Source organism: Pygoscelis adeliae, unplaced genomic scaffold (genome assembly GCF_000699105.1).
Source record: "Pygoscelis adeliae isolate BGI_AS28 unplaced genomic scaffold, ASM69910v1 Scaffold386, whole genome shotgun sequence".
Lineage (NCBI taxonomy): Eukaryota > Metazoa > Chordata > Aves > Sphenisciformes > Spheniscidae > Pygoscelis > Pygoscelis adeliae.
Genome location: NW_008824940.1, coordinates 2,387,865 through 2,411,096, shown reverse-complemented (window position 1 = coordinate 2,411,096; position 23,232 = coordinate 2,387,865). Strand labels below are relative to the sequence as shown.

The window sequence follows — 23,232 nt, the reverse complement described above, 5'->3', positions numbered from 1 at the left end:
CCATCTCTACTGCCAAATATAAGTTATCTCCTCTAGGAAACTTGGAAGAATAACAGGTTTTCGAAGAAAAGTTCACTGGATTTTTTTTAACTGTTTATTTGCCTATTTTCAGGAATAGATACATTTTGGCTGATTGCCCTCCCCCTCCAAGTCAGCCTGTGAAAGGCATATATTTAGCAAATATCAGTCCAACAATTAAACAAAAACAAAGCATTGACAGTAGGAGCATATAATAGTCAGTGTCAGGCAATTTTAATTGATGGTGCTACTAGTCTTATAATCTGATTTCTTTCTGTAAGTTCCTCTGTACACCTGTGTAAAAAATTATCTGATTTGGGGGGGCTTCTCTGTTTTTGTTAAAACAGAAGGACTTTGAGTAGTAAGTCTTCCGAAAGGTCTGATTTTGCAAAGAACATAATTGGCAAAAGGCGAAAGCTTGGGAACGGGCTATGCCTTCCTGGGTAGGCACAAAAGGTGAAAAGGAAGTGGTTCATTACAGTCATAATTGTGCCAGAGGACAAGTTTCAGAATTTTTTTTATGATCTGGTTGTCATTTTGTGCCTACATAAAACAACAATTTGTAAAATATTCAGTCAAAGGTTACCATGATTTCTGTGATTTCTCCCTTGCTTAACCACTCAAAATCTTTGTGCAGTGTAAGCCATTATCTAACTGGTGTCTCATAGGCAGTGATGCACTCCATTAATGAGTGTAGATTTACTTAACGTCACATTATTAGCTTATGTTTCCTTACCTCCTTTTCCCGCCTTTCTTTTTGTTGACTCTTTAGATTCTTTTTCTTTTGGTTTTATTATTTATTTTTATAATAATTATTCAGATTACCAAAAATGTTTTCTGTTTTTTCTTAACCATGTGAGATCTAATAAGGACCAGAATCCCAATTCTGGTAAGATTTGCACACATGCTTAGCACTTAAAGGTATGCTCAACTTTAGCCAAGTAGTTTGCTCCCCAGAAGTGGATGTGATTACCTTTGCAGTAGGTATGTATCTTATGCATCTGAAGATTTGCAAGAAAGGACATATCTGACTGCTTCCCAGTTTGTGATGAGGGCTGATCACATTTCTTGGACTAATGGAACTTAGTAATAGAAAACTTTTAGATCTGAATTAAAGGTGCAACTCTTGCTTCTTCCAGTCACACAGTCTTCTGGTTCTCCTCTGCTTGGTATAGCCATTGCATGCTGAGCAGGTGTAAATACTGCAGGTAGGGCCAAAGAGGGAAGGAGGCCCCACACATTGTGCATCACTAACCTTCCACTTACATTCCTCAGGTTCCTGTGATAATTCCCCTTTTGCTGAGAATGAGAAGTAGCCTAACAGCTGTGGTATGGCAAAAGAGTGCCACAGATTGAATGTATCTCACTTTAAAGATCATCTCCTGGTATTTAAAAATATGTAAGTGAAGAAAGATGTGCTCACTGTTCCAAATGCCAACTTTGGAAATTTCTTTATCTTGTTCCTTGATGAATGATTCCTATTTAGCTACATACTTTAATGTGGACAATGTGAGTGATACCACTATGGTCTCAGCATAATCCAAGAAAAAAGTGCACTAAATAATATAAAGCTCTGGATGATTTAAGAGAATATGAAGACACAAGAAAATAGGTGAGTTTAAAATGCTAAATGCTTGAAAATAAACTTTAGTCATCTGTGAGCATCGCCTCTTCAGTTGTAATTTTTACATGGCATATTTGCAAGTTACCTTTAATAATAACTTGACAACTGGAAGAAATGTACTGTTTAAACATTAATCATTTCAGTTACACATTAAACAGTAACATTCTTAATCCAAATATAAATATTCAAACTGTTACACTGTGCATTTATGCAAGGAGCACAGAGATGACGGGAGATATCTTTTACAAATTTCAGTGAATAAATAAAATAGATGATTTATGGCATAACTGTAAATAGTATCACTGACAGTAAAGCACTGTTTGGTTGCATGTTTTTGCATAAATACAGGTCAGTGTTTATATTGTGGCATTTTAGATTTTTCTAAACTGTCCTGTCCAACCTTCAGGATTAAGGTATTGCCCCCTCTTTTCCATGTATCCTTTTTACTCCCAATATTGCTGAGCCTGCCACTGGTGTTGCTGGAGGAGGTTTCCAGGCTTGTGGGAACAAAGCAATTTGATGCTGATGGGAGAAATGAGAAGTGACCGGTGCCCCGTGTGACTGTTTTGCCTTTGCATGCTCAAGGAAGAGGAAAGCTTCAGTTTGGGCTGTTGTTCTAGTTTGCAGGTGTGGGCAATAGGACGTATGATTTAGGCTCATGTAATCCCTTTTAAAGATTACCCGAGTTGTGTGCACTTCTGATGACAGAATCGGCTTTCCTGGAAGGGAGGGTGGAGTCCCAAGGCTTTACCTCCTCCAGCAGAAGGTGGAAATGTAGCTGCCACTCATGCAGTCATCCGGTCTGCATCCCAGACTGTTGGGTACCAAACTTTGGGCCATATTGTTAAGTTTACTGAGCGGATCATGAAAGCTGGAGATGAAAAAATAAATTATTTGACCCAATACCATTTTCTTTCTAAAACTTTAAGGACAGGATACTGCAGAAACCTCTAGAAGCTCTTAAAGGAAATAAATGTGACGGGGAAGAAAATACCTAACTCTGGAGTGCCTATTTGATGAGTCATGTACCACTCTACTTTGTACCTATTAACAGAATGCATGTTTGACCTTCCCTTTCTTTGCTCTCATCGCCTCCCTCTTCTGTGATATCAAAGGAAGTAGCTTTTTGGAAATCAGCCTGCCAGAGAAGAGGTGATTTGATTCACCTCAGTATCCAATGTACAGCTTTATACAAACAGAACTTTATACAAACAGATAAAAACTGTATTTATAACCTAATTTCCTAAAACCCTGTGTAACATCAAAGCTGAGTTAAAAATATTGCACCTAAATTTTCTGTTAAGGATACTAAAATGAACTGGCCAAAGTGACAGAGCCTGATGTGAATAAGCGCTGTCATCATTTTCCTACATTTGTTTCTGTCCAATAGCCAGTGATAATTCATCCTTTCTTTCATGGTGCCACCGCTAAGAGTCAGAGCAGACATGAGGTGTCATGAGAGGCACTAAAACATGAAGTTAAGATTGCATTTAGTTTTATCCTATAAACCTATACAATGTGCCTCGAAATCTAACTTACATAAAAAGTCGGTAAGGTCTAATGTCTACAGTGGAACAATTGGGGAAGATTTTTACATGTTACTGTTATTAATGCTTTGTGTGACAGGATGGTTCATTTTGGCAGAATGTTTATCCAGCTGAAAGGCTTATCAAATATTAAAGGGACCCAATCTCTTAATAGAAAATATGGATTTAATTTGAATATGAGAATTGAATGTCATATTTTCGGTGCCTATTTCTGTAAATAGATGGATTTTAGAACAGTACCATTTTGAAATTTTGCTGTTTGGGCTACTCAGTTTTGTTCATGAGCAAGTCCTGTGAAATGTATTAATGCCAGGCGTTTTCATATGGCTGTATCATAATAACACTGAATACAAATGGACGGTAGTTGCTGCACTAAATTTTATTAATTTCCTGGTATTTTTGTGTGTATTTGTAAGTCAAAACTGATCTTATCAGCGTCGTTATCTAATGCCATTCTGTGGTGTCAGCCAAGTACTGCGGCGTGGGGAGACCATATTACATAGCCACCAAGGTGTCCCGTGGGATTCTTCCATTCGGATTCTGCTGTTGATCTATTTGTGAGAGCTGACATGGTCAAGGATACCTTTAGTTTGAAAGAACAGTCCTGGGTGATAATACAATCTGTTTTCATTTTTGGCATGTTTTTCAGTTAATACAAGTAAAATTTTAGGTACTTCATTTCATAAACCTATCATCTAGGCCCCAGAACATGTGAGTCCATAAATGTATGTTTTTCTGCCAGTAATGTTGTCTGTGCTTCTACAGATTGCCAGGGCTGTTGCTGCTCCTTAAGCGTTCAGTGCCCGTTTCATGTCTGGACTTGACTAGAAAGCAACTGCCCCTTGTGTTCTCTCACCATGTTTCCTGAGAGACAGAGGCCAGCAGGCATGACCCTTCTTGCTGTACCATCCCCTGCCACTTCACACCGCACAGGCTGGGCAGGGTGGGTGTCCATGTGGAGGCTCTAGTTTACTACTCTAGTTCTGACTCTTTTTCTCCTCCTAAGAAAGCACTCTAGTTGCTGTCTCAGGCTTGCTCAAAGAATGCTTTCTGCAAAAGTTTAAAGGTGATCATGGAGTGTTAGGTAAAACAGTATTAGTCAGCATGCCCTGAGATCGGGAAGCAAGAAGCAGCTGCCAGTAACTTAGCTCTTGCATGATGTTGTTACCTGTAGCCGGGTTCTAGCTGCTTGTCACTCCTCCACCCTGGAAAAACTGAACTGCTTCTGGCAGAGCAGGTTGTCTGAAGACAGGTGAATCAGAAAGGGTGTTGCCTTTCCAAAAATTTTAAGGAAGAGTGTACTGATCATGAGTTAGATTGGAAGTAGGGAGAAGAAAAGGGTATTTTTCATTCTTCCAGTTGGAGATAGAACATTGCACGCTGTTCATGCTTTAAGGGCTTTTTCTGTATCCTGTGTCTAAGTTACTGAACAAAAGGCATGCTGTAAGTGACAGTGCCTTTGGTGCAGGGACCAGAACCATCCATCCCATCTTGACCACTGTGTTACAAAGCCTCCTTCTCCCTTTCTTTCCCTTTGGCCGAATTGAGTTTTGAATTCTGCTTTGCTTGGTGGAACAACAGCTCACGGAGGACACTTGCAGACCAGTAGACCTCAAAGAGCCAGTAGACGGATAGTTAAGATCTGTTATGCTAAGGAATGCTGTAAGCACAAGACTGTTTTGTAGGCAGGGCCAGGCATTGGTCTCTCTCAGACCTACATCAGTTTGTGGACCTAGCCTTAAGTACTGTTATTAATGGATTTAGTTTCCTACCAGACTGGAGCTGCTAAAGTTACACTGGTTCCCATTGTCATACAAAGTCATTATGGGAAATGAAGGTGGTCACAATGCAAATACTGATTCCCAGGTAAGCTTTTTGCAGCTGTGGTATGGAGCAATGGCAAGAGTTGCTAAACAGGTTTCATACTAGTGGAACAGTTTCCTCTGGCCACACAGATGGGATTCTCAAGTCTTGGCTTAGCTAGCTATTTGTGTCAGAACAGTACAAAGTGGTGTGAAGAGAGTAAGGGACTTGCTGCTTTTGTTTCTAATGATGCATGTTAGTAACAGAAACTGGTGCTTATCTCATTTAATGGAGTTGCCTTTTCCTTCAGAAAAAAGCAGTTCTTGTGGGGACCAATTCTGTCTCCCTTGCAGCAAAAGCAAAGAATAATGCTGAATAATGTTATTTGCTTATTTATTTGCTGTTTGGATCCTCAGGAATGTTCTCTATTAGAGAAAATGTTGAAAATATTACTACAATATATAATGTCTTGTTTTGGAATAGGATATTGGCTATGTTGATTTGATGATCCTAAACTAACCGTGTTGAAAATAACTGCATGGAGCAAATAAAATGAGGTTTCATATACGTAAGGATTTTCTTGCTCTTATCAATAGTAAACAACCTAAGGGAAACAAATTTTCTGTTAGCTTGTAACTAGCATACCTTGAGTTATTTTACTTTCCTTTTTACTTGTCAACTTTAGGGATATTTTAGATTGGACTCTACAAATAAACCCTATTCACTTTATTTTCTAGTTCTTAAACACAACAAAGGAGGAGGGTTGACAAATATAAGTGAAATTAAATAATGTATGACAGCCTTTCCTCCTTCCCCCTTTCTGTATGCAAAAGTGATTCTGATGAAAGGCTTGGTTAGTGAACTTAATGCTGCACTTTGATCAGTGACAAGTGTCATTCTCACGGATAATTTCTAGCAACTGTAGGCATGTGAATATTGTGCTGTAAGAGAAGTCATGGTTAGATTTGTGTCCAGAATACAGTGCCCCTCAGATTATGCATGCCATCATCACTTGCTGCATTTGTCAACTCCATATTGTATCAGAATAGTATCAGAATACATACTGTATCAGAAATAGTGTGGCCAGCAGGAGTAGGGAAGTGATCGTGCCCCTGTACTCGGCACTGGTGCGGCCGCACCTCGAATACTGTGTTCAGTTTTGGGCCCCTCACTACAAGAAGGATGTTGAGGTGCTGGAGCATGTCCAGAGAAGGGCAACGAGGCTGGTGAAGGGTCTGGAGAACAAGTCTTATGAGGAGCGGCTGAGGGAACTGGGGTTGTTTAGCCTGGAGAAAAGGAGGCTGAGGGGAGACGTTATCACTCTCTACAACTACCTGAAAGGAGGCTGTAGCGAGGTGGGTGTCGGTCTCTTTTCCCAAGTAACAAGTGATAGGATGAGGGGAAATGGCCTCAAGTTGTGCCAGGGGAGGTTTAGATGGGACGTGAGGAAAAATTTCTTTACTGAAAGAGTGGTTAAACATTGGAACAGGCTGCCCAGGGAAGTGGTTGAGTCACCATCCCTGGAAGTATTTGAAAGACGTGTTGATGAGGCGCTTAGGGACATGGTTTAGTGGGCATGGTGGTGCTGGGTTGACGGTTGGAGTCGATGATCTTGGAGGTCTCTTCCTACCGTAATGATTCTATGATTCTAATGATTCTATGATATTCATGACTTGTGTTTAGCTTATTTTGCTCTCTGTATTGCTGGATTTGTTACTAAAAGCATTTGGCATTTTTAGAGTTCACTATCTTCTTACTAACCTACAGTACTAAACATGTTATTGGACAATTTTCCTACCTATCTCAGGATACTACTTGTGTTCTCAAAAATTCACAAAGCAGGTTGAAGGGATATGGAGGATGGGAAACGCAGTTTGTCTACAGTGACTATGTCTACACTGACTCCTCAAAAGTATGTGAGAGAGACCTTAAAAATTAAGGTCTCTTAAAAATCCCCGAGCAGATTTTTAATTTTTTTTTAGCGGGCAGAAGAAGCAGTGTGGTGGTCTTTTCTGTGAGATGCTGCATACTTCAAGAGGTGGTTTCCTTTTGAGAATTTAATTTCCTCCAGGGCCCTTTGGTTGGAGATAAGGGCTTTTGCACAAGGTGCTAACCACTTAGTAAGACAGGACCAGTGGCAGGTAAATTTTTGGAGATGGAATTCACTTCCTGTGGTAGGAAGGCCAATTTGCCCACATGTGGAAGGATACTTTCTTCTCTAACTGAAAGTCCACTTTACTTTATGTAGAGTTGACTTAATTATTTTTATTCACCCCATTCTACCTTAAAAACCTATTTACTGTTTAAACAATACATCCATTTTTATCTGACTACTGCTTCAGTTCTGCATATTATTTAAAGTTGGTATTGTATCTTAAGGGTCTTCCCTAAACCCACGCTAGGTGTTAAGAAAATGATTTTATGAGTGCCATAATAATGACCCCACATTAGGGCTCTAGAACACATACCTTATAGGACCATGTATTTTAACCGGACTTACCATACAGTGCGAAGTCCTAATTTTCCTGAAAATTGACTGTAAAAATTAAGGTTATAGCTACATTTTCATCATCTGTGAAGTTCATACAGTGCTAGATGTTAAAAAGACCAATTGTATTTCTCTGTAAGCAGAATCCTAGTTGTCTCAAATGAGATGTTTGGTGTAACTTGTCTTCACTGAAATAGTTTAAACTCAGTAGGCTGATATGTGTGAAGGTGTACTTTTTTACTTTACTTAATGGATGTGTATTATTTTACTTAGAATATTGGTTCTCTCTCTCTCTCTGTCTTTTCTTTTACATGAGAAAGTTTCCACCCAGGATGCAAATCAACTAAAACTAACAGTTAATTTCAAGGAAAACTCCTAAAAAATTAAATGTAGTGCAATTAATTTGATTTCCATGTATTCATCCTGCATATTTCAAAGCTGCTTCTTTTAGCTTCATGCAGTGTATGACATGCAACAAAAATGAACTGACATTTCTTTACATCTCATCAAGCTCTCGTGTACTCTCTTACTCCTGATCATTGGCCCCAGTATCCCAGCATTGGAGCAAAAAGGCAGCAATCTGCTTACCTGGCTGGCAGCTGTAATCTTTGCGCATATCTCGCAGCTCACTCAGGAATAGGGACTGTGTGGTTTCTGTCTCTTTTACGATTTCTATCACTTCCCCCTCCTGTTCTTGTGTCTGTCCTGCTGCAGAACAGGCTGCCTCTTCTGAGTCTTCTTCCTGCATCCCCTCAAGAGGAGCTTCTTCCTCCTTCACTAACTGGGTCAACCTCCACTTCCATTGTTTCCTCTTGACTGCAGGAGTAACTATTATGGTTAGGGTTGTGTCTCTGGTTTAGCCACAGCATCCATTTGTATGTCCTTAGATCCAGAGACCCTCTTGCTCCTTTCAGGGTGCTGGACACAGGCCTGGTAGGCATAGGCCAGGCCCCAACACAGCAGCAAAAGTCTCTATCTGTCTTCGGTGTAAGCAAGACATCCTTCCTTCAAGTGGTCTGCCTTTTCAACAGGATTCCGTGCCTGTTCAGGTGTAAACTCCTAGGCCATCAGAGGTGAAAACTGCTGTAGGCATCTGCCCAAATTCTCCCACACACCTTGCTACCCAGGAATTTGCTGCCTCAGAGCACTGAGTGTCATCCCCAACACTGTGTGTCATCCCCAACTGGGTGGTTACTGGAGGTCTCACAGAGATTTGAACTTGGATCACTGGATTCAGAGTCCGAGGATGGTCTTGTAGACTGCTGATGCAAGTGGACCATTACTGATGGAAAAAGGAAGGTGTCCAGCATCTGAGGGAATTAGCAGTGGTGGAGGTGGTCTACAGCAACCTAGGCAACAACCAGGTCTCCAAAGATTTGGCTGATGTCCATTGCACATGGCCCATGTGGCAGAGGTTAGTACAGTATGCACCAGTGTAATATGCCAACACCTTGGTGATGATGGACTGGCCAGATATCAAGGCACTAACTGTGGAGAAACTGTCCTACCAGCTCCGGCAATTCAAAGAGAATCTCTCTTCTTCCGCAACCCTGTGGGCCTGCATCTTGGCTGTGGCTAGAGTGTCGCACCAGGTTCAGTGACTTGAAGAGAATATGTCTTCCTCCTAGCCCCAACAGCCAGGGTCTCAGCTATCAAGGGTGCTGAAGTAGGTGACAGTGCGTTAATTGTACATTGTGCTGTGTTGCCACTTGCTTTTCAAGGCCCAGGATGATGTTTTGGGTGGTGGCATAGGCTGCAGGGTACATTTCTAGCCACCTGCTAGTTGCCTCCACCATGGGAAGCACATAGCACTTTCCTTGGTGGCAGGTTCGCAGCGGTGGTCTGACGTAATCGGTCTGCTAGGCCTCCTCATATTGATAGCCCAGCCACCATCTTCTATTCCAGGGAGACTTTAGCCACTTGGCTCACTTGATTACGGCGCATGTTTCATATTCATGGGTAGCCTGTGCAATAGCTTCAATTGTCAGATCCACACCTTGATCAAGAGCCCATCTATATGTTGCATCTCTCCCTAGGTGTCCCTAGGGACATGTTTCATGGGCCCATTGAGCTAGAAATAGCTCACCTTCTCATTCCCAGTCCAAGTCCGCCTGAGCCACTTAATTTCTGGCAGCCTGATCTATCTGCTCATTGTTTAGATGTTCTTTGGTGGTGCAGCTCTTGGGCATGTGTGCACCTACATGATGTATATGCACATCATGATGTAGATGTATTCTCAAAGTACATCTCATGTAATTTGTAAATATGTATGGAATAAGGCATCCCTATCTTACCCAACTCTCCTGCCCCCTGCTTTTTTTTTGTTTAATTTCTCTGTTTCTCTTTGTATTAATAAAATTTCACTTCTTGAATAATTCATCAGCATCTCCTTTCCACATTTTTGCAAAAATAGCTATGTGAAAGCACAGTTGTGTGTACCTGTTACATTTTGGTTGCTGATATTTAGTCTACTTCATCTTCACACAAGCAAATGTGCTGAAAGGGTTTCTGAAGACATTGGCAATGGAAGGGCAGTGGGAAAGCTCACAGCCTAATCCGTGTCTTCCATTAAGTACAAAAGTGATAAACTGGGTAAAAAATTGAACTCAGAAGAGTTCACCTTCCAGCTTTCAAAAAGACTCGACACACATTTCTCAATGGATGCAAAGTAGTTTTGCAAACCAGCTTGAATTGAGGTGAGTAGCACATCTAAAATGGCTGTGTTTAAAAAAGTGTGTGTGTACAAATATATATAAAAACTTCTGCTCCTAAAAAAACTTCTTCCTTTGTAGTTGAAACTGCTGCTACGTTGCCTGGCAGAAAACAGACAACAGGTATATGAGGGTTCTGTGTATTTTTTCCCCATTGTTCTTGTATTTTGGAAAATGTGTAGGAAGATTGCTGCTGCTGTTACTTTTTAATCCATGGAGACAGTTAAGAATATGTACATATTTGCAAATTAATTATCCATATCATCCTTGTGGCTTACTAGCATATTTCATGGTGCAAATAGCATCAGCAATTTTACAGAGAAAATGAAAATAAGGTCACTGGGGTTACTCCGATTCTCCTTTCATTGCAGAAATTATATTTACATTTATCCTTTAGAAAGAAGCTATTAGTAGTTTTCAGTGAGGCAAGCAAAATAGTCTGAGCAAGGAATCATGTGAGTGATTAGCCTTTCAGAAACTCCTTGTTTACTATGTTTAACAAAAAAAATCTGGGTTTCCGCAGAGACTTTTGATATCTCTGACTTATCTCTTCTACAACAGTAGGAAAGGCTTTACAGTATAATTAGCGTATTGTAAGTAACATTATAGGATGACTTTTCAGTTTTCAGAGAAGATGTTGAAATACCTTAAGTATATTTTTTTAAATAGCGTTTCATATTTGCAGTCAGCTGTGCTTTAGATAATATTTCTCTGATAACTGTGACTTGACTTGTCTGCGGCACTGTCAAAAAGCACTTAGTGAACAAAAGGGCTAACGTTGAAGTTGCTATGTGAACCAGATATCAAATTTCCTAATTACTTTTTGATCAAAATACTGACTGTAACAACATCAAAGGTTTAGTGGCTAGTGTTTGCTAAATAAATAGTTGGCTGGCTCCTATCAAGATCAGAGGTTCAAACTTGATACAGGTTTTTGTAATGCTGTTTTTGCAGGATAGAAAAGAGTACAGATATGTATGGGATAAATTTTGAATGGCAAGTCTCAGTGTTACTATACAAAGTCTGAGAAGAGTTCTTCATACCCAACTACAGCCATTTTGTTAGGTACGCTTGATTCCCATTACCAGAATTAGCAAGACACTCAGGGTAGGCATGTGTCTTTCAGGCTAGCGTGGCACATATCTTGGGTCAATGATTTTTGTTTTCTTAACATTATACAATGCAAACTGTCCATTATTTGTTGAAAAGCAATAATCTTCAGTTGAATTCTATTTGAATTCATTAAAATTGTAATTTTTTTTAATCAGAGATTGTTACATCTGCCTTTTTTGACAACCTGGAAGTGTTCTTCTGATAAGCAGGTGTTGCCCTCTTCTGGTGAATGCAGTAAACTTTTGATAATATAAGGAAAGGCTGCTGAGGATGGTTATGTATGTATCTGAAACTTCATTATGGTCCTTTTTTTCCGTCTTTTTTTTCTGTATGAAACAAAAGCTGCAAATTCAGGAGAATCAGCTGCAACAACCATTTCTGGTAAGAAAATCAGGACTTTACTGATTACTGCAATGTGTGTTATTTCTTGTTAGATAAATCTTCTGCTTTTATCTGAGGTAATGCAGAAAAGTTGTAATGTAAATGAGTTCCAACAGTTAATGTTTTCATTGTTTATTTTTTGAAGAGAAAATTAATTTCTTCATTCTACTTTGTAGTGAAATAGCTTGCCTTATAGGATCACTCATGGTTTGTGGCAGTGATGCTTGGGGATGAAGTAGGTGCAAGTTGCTTGATCAGGAGCCTTTTGTCCAGTAACCTAAACAGTGAACAGTTTGCAGAGATGGCAGAGGAGGAACACTGTAGTGAGAGAGCTCCCTTACATCTCCTCCCACCCTAGCAGATGTGCATATGTCATGTGATGCAGTGTGGTATACCACACACATGCGCGCGCGCCCGCACACACACACACACACACACACGACTTTAATAACTTCTGGGACCAGAGGTGATGAACATCATCCATGAAAGCATTTTTAAAAAATGAAGAATGTAGACACACAGAAATAGCTGCGTGAAAGCCAGTTGCTTTCTTGCTTAATGTATACTGAGACACCATGCTCTGGAGAAAAGAAATAATACAGACACAAACACACATGCTTTTGTTCTTTTACAGATACAATCTTTCTCTGGGAATGGTTCATCTTTAATAATTGCAGCCAATTCAATATTTATTGTAGTTTATACCAAGCCAAATAATACAGATGAAGTCAGCACTTAGTTTTCACTCTGATTCCCTCGTATTTTGGCTGCTTGTTAGTTGCCTTAGAAAATCAGTTGTCTTCAGGATTGTTACTTAAAAACAAACATGCTTAGCTTTTACTCAGAGTATGGAATTAAGAGGGCACTTTTGAAAAGGCTGAAAATGGCTAGTCTGGTTGAAATAAATATATCAGAAAGAAAAGCTCCCTTTCCCTTTCCATGTAATGAAGTAAATTGCTTTTTTTTTCTTGATATGCAACTATCTTTATGCAGAGTCACCAACTTTTCTTTATTATACTTAAGATATTGCTTCTACTACTGACAGTGATGCTTTTAGTAAAGAAGTTTGGGAAGCATAATGTTCTGCTGTTATGCAGGTGCCCTGGCCCATTTTAAAAAAGTCACTAAGTTGTCATATTGGAGTGATATAAAGTGGTCCTCTAACCACTTTGTATTCCTGTGCTGACACCTAAAATATGCTTACTAAGCACATCCTTCCTGAGTAATCCTTAAATTTTTCTATATTGCCTTATTGTAATTTTTTTTTTTCCTTTGATGTAGCTGAAAAAAAAATTGCATCCTCACTCTGTTTTATTTATATATGGTTACTGGCAAAAACAGCTTTTTTTGGGGAGACAGTTTGCCAAACCCAGTGTGTCATCTCTGCTCATGAGTGTTGTGAGTTCGTGGAGGAAGAGATCCTTGGGGCTAAGCAGTTATTGTTATTGGATATGCCAAATTCATCTGCATCTGAATGAAAACCAATAAAAGGAACTTATCTGATGGAACTCAATTACCAGCTGTTTGTATCCAGATACTCAGATTTTTGAAATAATGTGAACATTATTTAAAATATTTGATTCTTAACAAGCACTGCAGTTGTTCTTAAAATGGAACTTAGATAAATAATATTCAGTTCCTGTTTGAAGTTTTGCATGCTTGATCTTTTTTCCTCCAAAATTCATAGAAATAAAATTTTATATTAATACAGTTTTTACAGTTTTTACTTTTCTCTTTTTTTTTTTCCAGAATCCTCTATTGTTACTTTTATCACCTATCCTATTAATCTTTCAGGCAAGATTTCATTAATGTTTCTCTTATTTAATTTTAGTTAGATTTAGATTTTTTTAGATTTTTATTTTATTTTTATTGTTTTTACTGTTATTAATTTTTCTTCTTCAGATATGACTTCAGAGGAGACTACACAAACTGCAGGTGAGAATTAGCATGAAGAGAGTAAGGTCTGAAGGGAGATGTTTGTTGCATTCATGAAAGTTTGCCTTTTTTTTTTTAATAACTGGGATTTGTTTAGTCCAAATTCTTTTCTTACATGATCTTAAAATTTGTATTTATCTCCAATCTGTATTTTAAGTCTGCATGGGTAAGGTTTTGAAGCGCATTTAACTGACACTGAGCTATTAACCTTTCTTCTTTATTCAAAATATTACACTGCTTACCAAAGCCCAAACTGGGCATATTTATTTTTAGCAAGTATGTAAGTTTTTGCTATATCTATAGATAGAATATTTTCTATACTTTCTGATACTATTTAAAGTATTTTACAGAACTAAAATGTACACCCCATTCCTTAAAGACACTTATATATATGTCTTATATATGTCAACACTCTTGCAATGAGTTGCCAAATAGGATCAGTAAAGATTCATATCAGAAGAACTTGCTACCCCTTTTTTTCCTGATGCTTGGATTTGAAAACAAGGAGTAGGTTCACCCATATCCGTACAGATTCCTACATGTCTGTATATGAGCTAGACATCCTGCTATTCTTTATAGTTGATAGAGAGAAAGAGACATTTTTAGAACATGATTCATTTTATGCTGAAGTGCCCGTGTAGAATAGGTTAAATGGGAATCACACCTTAAAAGCACCACTTTCTCCACTGAATAATAGGGAGCCGAGGGTAACTGGCTCATATGGGCACATAAACAGTTGATTGGATGGATCTCACTCTGAAAGCTGCTTTTTCATTTCCCATGCTGAAAGTAACTTCATTCCCTTATAAATGGTCATGTGTTTACACTTCTCCTGGGAAGACAGAGGCTAAAGTAGAAATCAGGAAACCTATTTTTGTGACATGTATTTTATAGGCTTTTTAAGTTAAAATGTGAAAACTTAATTTTTAAACTTTTTTTTTTTTTTAAACAGAAGCTCTTAACATCACTGATTATTACTCCACCGTAACACCAGGTAGGTTTCTTATATCACCACTGATCTTTTATGCTCCTCAAAATATAAGTGTGTGTGAGTTCAGGAAGTCAGCTCCCAAATATTTTTAATAGGATCTTTTTTATTGGTATTATGGTCTGTCATATTAGCAGTCTGCCTTACTTTGCATTGATCTCCAGTCTCATAGAAGGTCTAATTCTGCAATGCTTGCCTAGATGGTCGCAGAAGTTATACAAGAGTTTGGTTATTTTGTAAGTCAGAACAGCAGGTTACCACAAAGATGTAAGATACACAATCTCAGGGACCATGTATACTTGAAAAAAAAAAATCCTCATGCTTTTTAGTAGATTGAAGCAGACTGAATCCAGTCATGATGTTCTCAGGGCAGGTCCAGTGTATAGGAGTAGGCTGAATTTAATTTTTTTATTATCCATGTAGGAGCCTGGTAGACCAATTAGAATGTATTTGCACTGAATTAGCGCAAGTGGTAGAATAGCTGGCTTGGAGCCATACTGGCTAGTAAAATTTGACTGTGTGAATGTGACCTGCAGGAAGTTTGCAGCTATGTTATCTGACGATCTTTGGGGGCTGGAAGCACTAGTGATTTTTGATCAATCTTTTATCCTCCACACTGCTTATCTATTTTGTGCATTTTGGTGGCATGCAGAGATCCTAAGCAAGACTAGGGGGCACACAAATGGGTGCTCTGTAAAGAAAAAGAGGCTGATGTTACTCTCTACTTTTGTGTCACTCCTGGATTTTGTGTTAGGTTTTTATAAGTGGTGTTGTTCTTTATGTAGTTAATAATTTTGACTAATCCAGTTATTTATGAACTTTTTATTTCTTTAAGGATTTTTTTTTTAAAAAGTACTGATACAATTTTCATAACTGTTTCACTGACAACTGCCAACACAAAAGGGAAGGCAAATTTATTTGAATCGAAATTGCTGTCTGAAAAAATAATTTTTTTCTAATAATTTCAATATTGCCACTGGCTCACAATCTGTACCCTCTGATGGCTGTTTGTTGATGGTGATAAAATTGATGAAGCATCCAGCTATAACAGGCAAATGTTTGTACCACAGAAAAAGTAAAAAAATTTAAAAAATCCTATCTCATTTGGTACTAGCTAATGATAACAGCCAAGAAAATAGCATTTGTTTTTCTGTTAATGGAGGCCAATCTATCCGCTTAGTAAGGAAAGTTGTGATGCCACATTGTTTTTATGAACAAGTGTAGAAGTTTTGTCTTGGATGCAAGTATCTTTCTGGTCCTTTATCTTGATTTTATATAACAAAGCCATCTGTTTACAGTACCCTTAATTTGGGAACAGGGTTATTTCTTTGCAGTGTAGGTAATATTAAAAATATGGGAGCAGCCAAAAGCTTGCTGTAACTAACTAAAGACATGTGCTACTAGATGAGAGTATACGTGTTTGCTATCATCATCGTTTGAATTCTATCAGGTAGAACAGTTTTAGTTTCATGCTCTCATAAGTAGCTGTAGCAGGATACAGATAATATCTATATAAGGCGTAGAAGCAGATAATGTGCTACCTAGTGATTGAATACTGTGATATTTGAAGAGCTTCTTTATGATATACTGATTTCTGTTTTATTTGGATTTAAAAAAAAAAAAAAAGACCACTTGCATGTAGGTCTTCTGTGGAAACTGTTACAGAAAATTATTCAAAAATAATTAATCAAAACCAGCATGTTTCACTCTGAATACTAAGTCTTGGAAAATGCCATGGGAAGTGCCCTAGAGAAGTGAAACCTAGACAGTATGTGAAATATTTCTAAAAGGAAAAGACCTTTACATTTAAAACATTGACGTGATTGTAAATATGTATGTTTGTCAGTACTGGGTTTAAGTTCAACTTTTTTACTCACTAGATTTTTTTTTTCCCCAAAAAAACTATAGCAGGAGAAACCATTTTATGCAACATAACACCTGTCTGTAATTTTTCAGGTTAGTGCTTTTCTTTTTCCTTTTTTTCATATAAAAAACATGTCCAACTATTTTTCTATTCTGAGTAATGAGGCAACTTTTAGTTGCTATGTAAAAGCTAGCTCTGTAATAAATTTTCTTGCAAATTTAGATTTTGTATAACTTCTAAAAAATTAATATAAAATGTGGGGTTTTTTTGTTTAAAAGTAATGTTTAGTCTATTGTATTTTTGATCTTTGTTTTCTTATCAAAGGATACACGGTTGCAGATAAGAATTACAAGCGTGAAAAAACAAGAAGCTAGTATGCTGTGGTAGATGCTAATGTTTGCCATATTGACCCTAACTCTGTATCAGGAATAGAAGCTGAAATAGTGTTTAGGAGAATTATTGTAAAAGCCTGTGTGTATTTTAAAAGTGTAATGTGACAGAACAGACAAACAAAGGAAAATGGAAAGGGCAGTGATGTTCCCTTTATGTGTATTAACAAAAATGTAGTAAGAAAGATTTTGTTGGTACATGTTGCTGCCTTCCAAAACACTTTGATAAACAGCTTCTGTGAGAAATACTTAAGAAAAAGAAGTCACTTCTACCAAGTAGCCATATGCTGGGTATTTTATAGATTAGAAGGAGGCAGAATAAGTATCTGCGCCCCCGCTATAAAGTTTTCCTACTGGTTGACACAGTAAACTGCTAGATGATTTGGGTGATGTCATGTATGCATTCCTGTGTGGATCTTTCTCTATAGCCTGCACTGAATGTGTGGCTGCAGGAAGAGAAGTGTCGCAGAAGTTCCTTTTTGTCTCCAAAATGGGTCTACCAGCTCTCAAGGACTATTGAATTATGGTACCCTGAAAGTTCTTTAATCCCCAAGGGAATAATTTTCTGAGTATCACTTTGCCTTTACCCACACATTTTATTCTCATTGGAGTTGTATTAATAGTAATGTGCAGTGCAGTTTTTAAGTTTTGGGAAAAAATAAGAAAAAAAGAACTAGAAGGAATTTAGAGACAGTCAGCAAAAATAAATATACAGAAAATAATGAAGCTATTGGACTAGTTCATTTGTGGAAGTAGTAAGTTAAGAGATGGAAGAACGATTGCAAAAACAGTGAATGATCAGAAAAGCTAGTGTAAGTGTTCTTATTTCCCTTCTGTTGTAACACAAGACAATGAACTTTTAAATTCTCAAATAATTTTACATCATGTGGTTTAGCATTGATTTTCTTAACTTTTTTCCTTTTCGTTTTAGTGTTCTATGTGGGCAAGGTAAAACTTCAGGCAAGTGAAGAAAGTAACACGTCACTAAATGTAGAAATAGTAAGTGTTCTGTCTCTTAAAACTTTATTGTAAGGAAGGTTGAAATGAGTTTCTTTGTCTACACTTAAAATACTGATACCCTAACATTCTTATTGATACCCTAACATTCTTATTATGGTTTTTATAGTTTTATTTTATTTCAAATACAGTTTGCAGTACAAGTTAATATTTGCAATGGATGGATCTACTCTCTCTCTCTTAAACAGCTGCTTTGCAGCAAAATTTTGGAATTCCAGCAAAGTAAACTTCCTACAGTAAGGGCCTGTATTCTCTATATAGGCACTGAAAGGAGGGGGAAGCCCTGGGAAGTCGGGAGAGAAGAACTGCCTAATTAAAAATCTACATTTAGGCATACAGGATCTTCCTTTGGAGATTAATTTAGGCACTTTACTTTAGAAGGCGAGCGTCATTAGATGGCAACAGTGTGGGCATAAATTAAGTTGGATTACATCCTGGAAATAATTAATGCTGAGACTCTCATAAATAGGGTATCGTTCTATGCTTTTTGGCATGTGGTTAATCAGTTATTAATTTTGCAATAGGCCTATGTGACACAAGTGTGCACTTATACAACACAACAGAGGTTTAAGAGAATGATATGCAAAGCAAGGACCATATAGATTATTCAGTATCAAGATAATACTATGAGGATGAGAATGTTTAGTTGTTATAGATGGAAAACTGAAGGGAGAAAAAAAAAGACATTAGCTTGTAAAGAACCTTGTATATTTCTCCTACACAACCCTCTCTGCACTCAGTCTGAGATTTCACATGTCAATCTCTGCAAGCATGAGAGCAGTCAGCAAAATCACCACAGAGAGCTACTGCATGGGTGCACATGGAGCATTGAGTTTGGGCAGGGGTAGGCCCCTGGCAAAAGCCACTTCTGCATTGTGTTGCGTTTCAATGGTGATAATGCCTACTGAAGCCGTTCTAGTGTATTAACATTATGCCTACAGCTATTAGGAAAACGGGTTTCCTGCCTCTTGAAACTCTTACTTCTTAGCAGAATATTTCTTAGGTAATGTCAATACCATGTATGTTAGATGACATTTTCATCATGGTGCTCACTGCTTGCATGAAATGTAAAAATAACCAGTAATAGTGGCAACCAGAAGAACATAAGAATACAGATCTATAAAGGGCCTTTAGATAAACCTTAGTGTATGCCCTGGCCCTAAGGCCAGATCATATATATTTAGATCATTCCTACCATGTCTTTCACCTCAGTTCTTGACTTCCTACTCCCAGGATTCTATGTTGTCTGTCACTTATGTCTATTTTGGAGCTCGTCCCATTGCTGCACTTACAGTTAGACAGTTTGTTCGGTGTCTGGTCTAAGCTGTCTTTGTTGCAAACTAAGCCAAATTCCTCTTTTTCCAACATGAGGTATGGTGAGGTCACTATCCTCTTGCCCGTATCTTTCACAAATCAAATCCTGTTATTCAGTGAGCCAATTCCTTCTATAAATTGTGACAACAATGTCATGGTAAATGTTTGTTGAAGTGTATTCATGAGGAAATTTGCTTCTTATCTTTGGAATTTCAGACTGTTAAAATGTGTGAAATGAGCATGTTTCTTTTAAGGCTAAAAATTACTGGTTTTACTTAGCCATGGAATCTTTGTTTCTAACAGATTAATAACATAACCATCAACAATCAAGTTACAAAATTAATTGCACTTCCAGCACCTACCCCACAAGAATTGAGGTAAGTAATTTTCAATAAGGATTGAAATCTTTGTTATATTTGAAAAAGATGAAGTGAGACCTTCCATGTGGTTAGCGGGCTCTTCACTTTGCATTATTCCTGCACTTTATAAATGAAAAATTTCAGGAATTGTAAGTTACTGTTCTTTAACATAAAGTTCATATTGGTTAGAATAGTCCTAGTTTTGTTTTATGTACCACTGGAGTTTGTTTTAAGAAATGGTACACTTGCTGATTTCCTTTCAGGTCCTTTAGTTTCCTTGGGGCTCAACAAGGCCCGAAGGCCTTGTTGTTTATATGCTGGTGATGTTAATAATAGTAGTAGTAGTAGTAATAATAATACCTGAGGACATGAACTGTGGATTGTTGAGAATGCCAGTATGACTGCTGCTCTTCATGAATAAATGTTTTTTATAATTTCAGGGATTTGGTCTGTCTCTTAGGAAATTACTAAGAGAACTTTCATAGCTGCATGTTTTTTAATACGTATTCTCGGAGTCATATCTATATTTTTATTTTGGTGTAGTTTCTTCTTTCACAGTCTTTATAAGGAGAGGTTTGAATGAGTGAATATTTACTGCTATTGCCAAAACTTACCCTGAAAATCAAAAAGATGTAATTGTCCAACAGGTCTTGTTTGTAGAAGAAATCCATATTTCTTACTCATTCTATTTCTGTGGCTTTGAGTATAAATTTAGAATTCTGTTCCAAATGCTTGCTTGCCTAAAGGCAACATTAAGGTTTTATCTTTTGCTCTTTTTAAATAACTTTTGAAGAAGTGGATTGATGTTAAAATATGTGATGACAGAGGTTTAAACTTAGTTTGTGGAGTGACTAATAAAAGGCAACTTTTAAAAGCTTGAATCCTTTGAAAAGTGGTTTTACAATATTAGGATTCACAGGATTTTAAAAAATCACTGATCAACTGGAAAAAAAATCTTTTTTCTCAGTAATTGCTTGTTCTTGTTGTAATTGTCTTTAGAAACATAAGTAAAAATCCTCCATAATGGTAACTTTTAATTTTAAAGAATTTCAGAGTTCAACAAAACCTTGCAAGCACTAAGTGAGGTAAGATTACTAATTGTTGTTACTGTTTGGAAAACTTTTTTCCAACTTATTTCTGATAATGTCATTATCTAAGTATCAGTCCTGTTTTCTCCTGACAAAACAATTTTTTTGTATTTTCACTTGTCATTACAGTCTTCTGTTATGGAATGCAGTGCAGAAAACCAGAGGTTTGTTGTTAATTTTTTAAATGCTCATATATTTAAAAGCTCATATATTGTCTTGTGATATATTAAGTATGAATGGCTATGTAATAGAAGAAAAAACAAACTTTCTAGGAAGTTAAGTTTGAGAAACAGGCTGGAGAAATACATGTAGACTGACAAAGAAATTCTGATCCCATTATTCTCCTAGCACTACTGATTTTTTTTTAAAGTTTGTTTTTTTTTTTTTTAAACGAAACTGTATTGCTTTTCATTAATCTTCTGGTGAAGCACATGCTTGCCTGCCTTATTTCTTCTGCATCTTTGTTTAGCTGAGTCACATAGCAACTTAACCTCTAAGGCTATGGGATTTGGGACCACCAAACTTACAGAGCTTGTGAATACAATGCAGTCTTTATGAGGGAATTGCTTCAGACACCCCAAGTTGCTGTTCTTCAGCTTGGGAAACCAGCCATCCTCAGGGCAGGGGAAGCCTGAGAAGGTAACCAGTTCATAGTTTGGAAGCCATGGGGTATCAGAATGGCAAGGCTGCTCCACAGAGGTGATCCTGGAAACCCTGAAATGTAGATAATGTCTGTCAATTTAATTGCTACTCACCACTAAATTGCTGGTCCTTTAAACTGATCAGCTTGGAAACACTATATTGTAAAACAAAATGTGGAACTTCATTTCCCCAAATACTTGAATCTGTGGTTTATCTTCCTGGGTTAGAATGAAAGATCAGTCCAAAACACTCAAATAGTAAAAGACAGAAAGTCAGATCACACCTTCGTGTCATATACTGGCAGTAGTTAGGGTACTCTTTTCATTCTTGTTAGCTGGAAAGAAGCTTCACTTCATCTTTTGTGTGTTGCCTTTTTATTCACCTGTGTGTGTGAGTTTGAACGTGAAGAATTCTTACTGTAGGTTTGCTAGTTTAGGCAGGGTTTCACATCATTGAACCATAATTGTCAATGTGTAGTTACGTGCTGAAGTGGGTCATTTAAGTTCTCTCTAAAGTCAAGAGAGAGAACACTGGCTTTCCCCAGGTGATGGAGATTTCATATACACTGACATAGCCACATAGGACACTTGCTAGTTCCTCTTTGGAGTTTCTTTACAGTAACAGTGGAGATTACATTATTATCTTCACAAAATTATCAACTCTTTAATGGCTAACATTAATTAGGGAGAACCCCATTTAAGAATCAACAGCGTCTGTAGAGAAAAGAGAAAATAAGCTGCCACAAACTGATGTATTACTCTTCTTTTTAGCCTGGCATAGTGTTTTATGTGCATTAAAAAAATCCCCAAATCTGAAAAAGCCTAGGAAAAATGTGCTTTCACACTTAGCATTTGTGCTAATGTGCTTTCACTTAGCATTTGATGTTAGTTTCATGCGTTGTAAAGATGAGGCAGATCTGTTTCTTGAGTCTGAAGCTTTTTCTTCTCATTATAGTATACACTGCAATTTCATAATGAAGCTGACTGAGAGAGAGAATATAAGCAGTTTAACAGACAAAGCAGAAATAAGCCAACTTGGTAAGTTATGCTTTAAGCATGACCTCATCACAGTTACCCTTTCAGATTAAATTTCATATCTTTACAGGTGACCTCCAAGCAGCTAAAAGAAAAGATTGTTACTTACTTTTAGATAAAAATATTTTTTTGTTGAACAATATAAATACATCAAAAATGCAGCCTTCTGATTTTTGGGTGGGGAGGGGGAAGATAGAAATATGTTTAAAAAAACTTCGGTATAAAATTGCTGACTACATTAATAAAGCAGACTTTGAAAGGATTAGGTGTAAAATTACTTGAGAACATAAATGTGTCACTGAAATGGCGATCTGAATTGAAAAGCTTATAAAGTAGCCAAGCTTTCTTAGCGATATTGTGATAGTAGGCAGTGGTGACTCATACCATTTGTCCCTTTGTTTCAAAAGATGTAACTTTGCATTTTGGTTTGTTTACAATAACAAAAAGAGAAATCTGTACCTGTCAGGCATTGAGCAAAAATCTGGGGGTATTGCAGTATTCTGACTGGTCGAGATCTGTTTTGCAAATGTCATTTCAGAAAAAAACCCCAAATCAATTATGCAATATGCACTATTGTTTAAAAAAACATAAAACACGTTTATTTGAATATCCTACTTAACAGTATTAGCAATTTTTATGCTTCAGAATAAACTATGTTAATGCTTGTTTGTCATCTCAGAACAGTGCTGCTGTTCATCGCTGAAGTATTGTTCCTTGACTGCGGAAGAATTACAAATGTAGTAAGTATAAATACAAAATTTGACTTGCTTATTTCCTAAATTTCCTAATGCATGAATAGAGTCAACTTCCATGTTGCGGTGTAATAGCTAGGAAGGACTCCATAAGAACAACCTGACAGGCATTTTCCTATATAGCTTCCCCCCCCTTCCTCCCTTTTCCCCTCCCCTCCCTTCTCT

At 37.5% G+C, this 23,232-nt stretch overlaps 1 protein-coding gene across 1 annotated transcript in view; it reads left to right on the top strand.

The window, feature by feature from the left end:
- GPR64 (G protein-coupled receptor 64) overlaps positions 1 to 23,232 on the top strand; it is a 49,524-nt gene that overhangs the window by 8,989 nt on the left and 17,303 nt on the right. Inside the window, exons 3-13 of the mRNA XM_009325483.1 lie at positions 10,273 to 10,314; positions 11,647 to 11,685; positions 13,588 to 13,620; positions 14,573 to 14,614; positions 16,517 to 16,564; positions 17,793 to 17,860; positions 19,496 to 19,569; positions 20,597 to 20,636; positions 20,769 to 20,803; positions 22,236 to 22,318; positions 22,995 to 23,055. Of these exons, the coding sequence (XP_009323758.1) occupies positions 10,273 to 10,314; positions 11,647 to 11,685; positions 13,588 to 13,620; positions 14,573 to 14,614; positions 16,517 to 16,564; positions 17,793 to 17,860; positions 19,496 to 19,569; positions 20,597 to 20,636; positions 20,769 to 20,803; positions 22,236 to 22,318; positions 22,995 to 23,055 (565 nt within the window). The remainder of the gene's footprint in view (positions 1 to 10,272; positions 10,315 to 11,646; positions 11,686 to 13,587; positions 13,621 to 14,572; positions 14,615 to 16,516; positions 16,565 to 17,792; positions 17,861 to 19,495; positions 19,570 to 20,596; positions 20,637 to 20,768; positions 20,804 to 22,235; positions 22,319 to 22,994; positions 23,056 to 23,232) is intronic.